The sequence below is a fragment of the Electrona antarctica genome, assembly GCF_951216825.1.
Source record: "Electrona antarctica genome assembly, chromosome: 22".
In the NCBI taxonomy this organism is placed as follows: Eukaryota; Metazoa; Chordata; class Actinopteri; order Myctophiformes; family Myctophidae; genus Electrona; species Electrona antarctica.
In genome coordinates, this window is record NC_136805.1 from 4,520,979 (window position 1) to 4,528,013 (window position 7,035).

The 7,035-nt window shown below is 45.9% G+C and overlaps 1 protein-coding gene across 1 annotated transcript in view; it reads left to right on the forward strand.

Annotated features, from left to right (window-relative positions):
- Positions 1–2,745: 2,745 nt before the first annotated feature.
- The window catches only part of ankfn1a (ankyrin repeat and fibronectin type III domain containing 1a), a gene marked incomplete at both ends in the record, with an annotated part of 75,774 nt that continues 71,484 nt past the window's right edge, over positions 2,746–7,035 (forward strand). The window contains 2 exons of the mRNA XM_079491964.1: positions 2,746–2,931; positions 3,824–3,854. Of these exons, the coding sequence (XP_079348090.1) occupies positions 2,746–2,931; positions 3,824–3,854 (217 nt within the window). The remainder of the gene's footprint in view (positions 2,932–3,823; positions 3,855–7,035) is intronic.

Here is a 7,035-nt window from a genome sequence, read left to right on the forward strand (position 1 = left end):
GTGGTTCCCCCTACAGACGGTAGTAAACTACAGTGGTTCCCCCTACAGACGGTAGTAAACTACAGTGGTTCCCCCTGTCTCTTTAGTAAACTACAGTGGTTCCCCCTACAGACGGTAGTAAACTGCAGTGGTTCCCCCTGTCTATTTAGTAAACTACAGTGGTTCCCCCTGTCTATTTAGTAAACTACAGTGGTTCCCCCTGTCTCTTTAGTAAACTACAGTGGTTCCCCCTACAGACGGTAGTAAACTACAGTGGTTCCCCCTGTCTATTTAGTAAACTACAGTGGTTCCCCCTACAGACGGTAGTAAACTGCAGTGGTTCCCCCTGTCTATTTAGTAAACTACAGTGGTTCCCCCTGTCTATTTAGTAAACTACAGTGGTTCCCCCTACAGACGGTAGTAAACTACAGTGGTTCCCCCTACAGACAGTAGTAAACTACAGTGGTTCCCCCTACAGACGGTAGTAAACTACAGTGGTTCCCCCTACAGACGGTAGTAAACTACAGTGGTTCCCCCTGTCTATTTAGTAAACTACAGTGGTTCCCCCTACAGACGGTAGTAAACTACAGTGGTTCCCCCTACAGACGGTAGTAAACTACAGTGGTTCCCCCTACAGACGGTAGTAAACTGCAGTGGTTCCCCCTGTCTATTTAGTAAACTACAGTGGTTCCCCCTGTCTATTTAGTAAACTACAGTGGTTCCCCCTGTCTCTTTAGTAAACTACAGTGGTTCCCCCTACAGACGGTAGTAAACTACAGTGGTTCCCCCTGTCTATTTAGTAAACTACAGTGGTTCCCCCTACAGACGGTAGTAAACTGCAGTGGTTCCCCCTGTCTATTTAGTAAACTACAGTGGTTCCCCCTGTCTATTTAGTAAACTACAGTGGTTCCCCCTACAGACGGTAGTAAACTACAGTGGTTCCCCCTACAGACGGTAGTAAACTACAGTGGTTCCCCCTACAGACGGTAGTAAACTACAGTGGTTCCCCCTACAGACGGTAGTAAACTACAGTGGTTCCCCCTACAGACGGTAGTAAACTACAGTGGTTCCCCCTACAGACGGTAGTAAACTGCAGTGGTTCCCCCTGTCTATTTAGTAAACTACAGTGGTTCCCCCTACAGACGGTAGTAAACTACAGTGGTTCCCCCTGTCTATTTAGTAAACTACAGTGGTTCCCCCTACAGACGGTAGTAAACTACAGTGGTTCCCCCTGTCTATTTAGTAAACTACAGTGGTTCCCCCTACAGACGGTAGTAAACTACAGTGGTTCCCCCTACAGACGGTAGTAAACTGCAGTGGTTCCCCCTACAGACGGTAGTAAACTACAGTGGTTCCCCCTGACTATTTAGTAAACTACAGTGGTTCCCCCTACAGACGGTAGTAAACTACAGTGGTTCCCCCTGTCTATTTAGTAAACTACAGTGGTTCCCCCTGTCTATTTAGTAAACTACAGTGGTTCCCCCTGTCTATTTAGTAAACTACAGTGGTTCCCCCTACAGACGGTAGTAAACTACAGTGGTTCCCCCTACAGACGGTAGTAAACTACAGTGGTTCCCCCTGTCTATTTAGTAAACTACAGTGGTTCCCCCTACAGACGGTAGTAAACTACAGTGGTTCCCCCTGTCTATTTAGTAAACTACAGTGGTTCCCCCTACAGACGGTAGTAAACTACAGTGGTTCCCCCTACAGACGGTAGTAAACTACAGTGGTTCCCCCTGTCTATTTAGTAAACTACAGTGGTTCCCCCTACAGACGGTAGTAAACTACAGTGGTTCCCCCTACAGATGGTAGTAAACTACAGTGGTTCCCCCTACAGACGGTAGTAAACTACAGTGGTTCCCCCTACAGACGGTAGTAAACTACAGTGGTTCCCCCTGTCTATTTAGTAAACTACAGTGGTTCCCCCTGTCTATTTAGTAAACTACAGTGGTTCCCCCTACAGACGGTAGTAAACTACAGTGGTTCCCCCTACAGACGGTAGTAAACTACAGTGGTTCCCCCTACAGACGGTAGTAAACTACAGTGGTTCCCCCTACAGACGGTAGTAAACTACAGTGGTTCCCCGTACAGACAGTAGTAAACTACAGTGGTTCCCCCTACAGACGGTAGTAAACTACAGTGGTTCCCCCTACAGACGGTAGTAAACTACAGTGGTTCCCCCTGTCTATTTAGTAAACTACAGTGGTTCCCCCTACAGACGGTAGTAAACTACAGTGGTTCCCCCTACAGACGGTAGTAAACTACAGTGGTTCCCCCTGTCTATTTAGTAAACTACAGTGGTTCCCCCTACAGACGGTAGTAAACTACAGTGGTTCCCCCTGTCTATTTAGTAAACTACAGTGGTTCCCCCTACAGACGGTAGTAAACTACAGTGGTTCCCCCTGTCTATTTAGTAAACTACAGTGGTTCCCCCTGTCTATTTAGTAAACTACAGTGGTTCCCCCTGTCTATTTAGCTCGAGACCCAGAAGAGAAATTCCATGTCTCCCCGGGACGTCAAGCTTAGTGAAAATAGACAATATAATGGCCAATATATAATGGCAAAATCCGCAACGCATAACAATGGGCCACGACCAAAAGACCTACTCACTGTGGTCTCTCTCTCTCTCTCTCTCTCTCTCTCTCTCTCTCTCTCTCTCTCTCTCTCTCTCTCTCTCTCTCTCTCTCTCTCTCTCTCTCTCTCTCTCTCTCTCTCCCTGGCAGCAGGTCTCTCTCTCCGCCTCTCATCGGTCATGACGCAGCAGTCATGCAGCGAACCCTCCAGCTGTCCCACCCGGGCGGGGGCAGGAAGTGTCCGGGCGGCCCCGCGTCGCCCAGCGCCGCCAAGCGACTCTACAGGAACCTGTCGGAGAAGCTGAAGGGCGGCGGCACCTCCTCCTCCTTCGAGGACACCTACTTCTTCGGCAAGTCGGACCGCCTGCGCAAAGCCTCGGTGAGTGATTGACCCAGACAGTGGCCTTGTGGTTAGAGTGTCCGCCCTGAAACTGGGAGGGCGGGGGTTCGATCCCCGGCTGGGTCAAACCAAAGACTGTAAAGATGGGACCCAATGCATCCCTGCTCAGCAGTAACTCAGCATCAATGGGTTGGATTGGGGGGACAAATCAACTAATCAAATGATTCCCGAGCGCGGCAGGCGCTCGTAGGACGAAGACTCTCGGTCCTCCCGGTGGGGGCTCCTCACTGGCAGGTGAGCCAGTAGGATACAATAGTACGTCCCGAGTTATGTTTTCATTGTTTAATCCACGTTTTTAATACGTTTTTAAGTCATACGGGCAATCCACCGGACAGAATGGGATAGGAGACGCCATTCGCAAAAAGGTCAGTCACTCTGGCGTGCAAAGGCTTATGGGTAATTACAATGGGGGGGGGGGGGGGGGGGTGGAGCGCTGCGCTTTCTCGTCCAGTCTATTGTTGTGATCGCCACTTAGAAATATTTTGTGCAAAGATATGAGTTAAAAACGTCAAAAATTTGCGGCACACTTTCATGATTTTTCACAAAAGAAAATAGCAGATCTACAAGCCCATAGCGCGGCACTCGGCGCCACTATATGAGCTTGTAGATCTGCTAAAGCTAACAGCTAAAGTTTAAAATAATGGTTAATGTGGTTAAAACGTTCCAGTCCTTTTCAAAAAACTTTTAGTTAATAAACGCTACGGAATTAGCGATTCATAGTATAGCTGATGCCTGGTTCACATACTGTAGGTCGATGCCTTTATTCACGGTGAAAGATATATATATATATAAATTGCGGCCTTTTGTCTGAGCATACCTTTTCATGGTCACCGTGACAAAAAAATTTGTCACGGTGTCCTATTGTGACCAGGCCCCAGAACAGAGACACATGCAAGCCCAGGGTGAACCTGACCTAATCTCTGAATAGGAGCGTCTGTCTGCTTAGAAATAAAAATAGAAATAAAACGAAATAAAAAATGTGTAAAAGGACGTCGCTGGAAAAGAACAGTGGCACTCGGCGAAGAGACCTGCATAAATACCGTGGGAGACCAAAACAGGTTTGTCTGGAACAGAGAACGTGTAAAGCGGTCGCTAGATTTTCAATTTCCTTTCAATTTGTGTCTGTGCACTCCATCGAGGTGTAGTGGGGAAATAATTAGGGAATTACAATGACAATGTGGGCACTTAGCAGACGCTCTTAATCCAGAGCGATTTACAGTGAGCAGGAACAACACAAGGGTATACATTAACGCATTTTGGGCGGGAACCCCTTTTGGTGTTAGCATTATGTTATGCTTTAGCTATTGAAAAATAGCAGATCTACAAGCTCATAGCGGACATTACTCTATAATAAGCCATATCTCCAAAACTGGTGGGTCAAACTGAACCAACCAATAGACCAATTATTTGTTTACAAATATTGGGACTGGGCGCATGGGTGACTGTTTCATGTAATCAATTCCCAACAGATCTCCAAACCTGTTGTTTTGGGGAGCGCTGGTTTCAGTCCATTCAACCTCCTCTTGTGAGTTGACTAGTGAGGTGCACCCTAGGAGACATTTATACTTCAAAGCCCAACAGTATTGCGCACAGAGAACAGCTGATATACAAGCTCACATCGCATCGCAGATGCGACTGTTGTGAGCGTAGAGGTCTGCGTGCGCGACACCATCGCGGGACGAAGCATAAATTATACTTGATGGACTGCAGGTGCGCGTGCAGCCGTGGACAAACAGGCTCTGCTGCCGTGATCATGAGCACACCGCCCGTTCTTATGACAGCGACTGGAGGTGTGGTTTTGAGGACAACTGTTTTGAATTGCTATTATTGTTCAAACACAACAGAAACCAAGGATTATATATTTCAAGGGCGAGAGATCACAATAAAAATCCTAATCATTCTTCCTCCACACTGGGAGAAAAACAGCATCTGAAAGTTTGATGGGGCATTTTTTTTTTACATGTGAGCGCAGTTAGAACTTTTCCATTGCATCTTATGAGAGGTGGTGTTCTTCTGCTGCCGCGATGCGCGCGCATGCTGTTTCTTATCAGTGTGACGTCGTCTGATAAGACATCTGTTGATTTGAAGCTATGATTCCCTGCTTTCATAATAAAAAATCCAATGGCGCTCAGTCATATCTTGCCACATTTAGACCTTTGAATACGGGACATTTACTTAGAGTATTTCTACGTGGTGGTGGTATTGCTGTACTCTTAGTTGTTCTTGTAAAACAGAGTATTTCTACTCTGTGGTGGTGGTATTGCTGTACTCTTAGTTGTTCTTGTAAAACAGAGTATTTCTACTCTGTGGCGGTGGTATTGCTGTACTCTTAGTTGTTCTTGTAAAACAGAGTATTTCTACTCTGTGGTGGTGGTATTGCTGTACTCTTAGTTGTTCTTGTAAAACAGAGTATTTCTACTCTGTGGTGGTGGTATTGCTGTACTCTTAGTTGTTCTTGTAAAACAGAGTATTTCTACTCTGTGGTGGTGGTATTGCTGTACTCTTAGTTGTTCTTGTAAAACAGAGTATTTCTACTCTGTGGTGGTGGTATTGCTGTACTCTTAGTTGTTCTTGTAAAACAGAGTATTTCTACTCTGTGGTGGTGGTATTGCTGTACTCTTAGTTGTTCTTGTAAAACAGAGTATTTCTACTCTGTGGTGGTGGTATTGCTGTACTCTTAGTTGTTCTTGTAAAACAGAGTATTTCTACTCTGTGGTGGTGGTATTGCTGTACTCTTAGGCTGAGCTCACACGGTTAATGCAATTCTGGTGCTCGTTGGATGCTTGTTGTGTAGTGTCATGGCCGCCCAATGTATTTCCAATGGAGGTCACATGGTTTGACACAACATTGTGTTGTATGAGGGGGAGGGGCGCAACGAAACACAGCTGAAAGCCATACAACAGACCCCTCCCCCTATGTTGTGTCAAACCATGTGACCTCCATTGGAAATACATTGGGCGGCCATGACACTACACAACATGCATCCAACGAGCACCAGAATTGCATTAAAGGTGTGAGCTCAGCCTTAGTTGTTCTTGTAAAACAGAGTATTTCTACTCTGTGGCGGTGGTCTTAGTTGTTCTTGCACCGCTGGCTGTTTGTGTGCCAACAGAGACGGATCAATAGAGATGCGTTTAGAGTTGAGTCTAACTCCATTATGAGCCCTGCGGTGCTCTAACTCCATTATGAGCCCTGCGGTGCTCTTCTCTCTGCTGTCACTGTCCGTTCCTTCAATATCACATGTGGACCCGAGGACGGTTCTACAACATGTCTTCTAAATCCTGACAGTTTTCAGAAAAACCCCATGTTTCTCTGTCAAGGACCCCCAAAAATTATATGTAATTGGCCTCCCGACCCAAATATGTTCTTCCAGGGACCCCAAAAAATAGCAGACCTACAAACTCGTAGCGCGGCACTCGGTGCCGCGATACGAGCTTGTAGATCTGCTATTTTTCAATAGCTAAAGTATAACATAATGCTTTAAAACACCAAAAGGGGTTCCCGCCCTGAATGGGATATTTCCCTACGTCTCTCCGTCGTGTCTTTGTTTCCCTGTTATATCATCCAAAAAAAAGACAAATCTGATAGTCTTGGCCTTGGGTTTCTTTCATTCTTTCCCGTCCGTGTTTTTTTTTTTTTTTTTTGTATTGTATTGACGAACTGAACGCTCTGCCCTCGCCGGGGGTCTATTTTTGGCAACGATTGGCGGCGCCATACTTAAGAAAAGGCGAGGTCAGTCCATCCCTCAAATCCGTCTGACTGCGGGCGGGCACGATCTGCTCTGCTGCCACAACGTTGGTCCAAAAGAATGTATCTGGTTCGAGGGCTTTTAGTCATAGGGCTTCCATTTTCGTCACCGCTAACCCTAAACTTCTTTGCCTTTTTTGTACTATTTTTAAAAACATTTTTGAATAGTTCAAACTAGCCAATCTACATTGACACGTTGTGAGCTTGTAGACTGGCCATTTTAACTATTCAAACATGTTTTGCAAAATAGTAAAGAAAAATAAGTTTAGGGATAAGGGGTTTAGCGGTGACGAAAATGGAGCCCATAGTCTCTTGAATAGTTTTTCATTTTGTTTT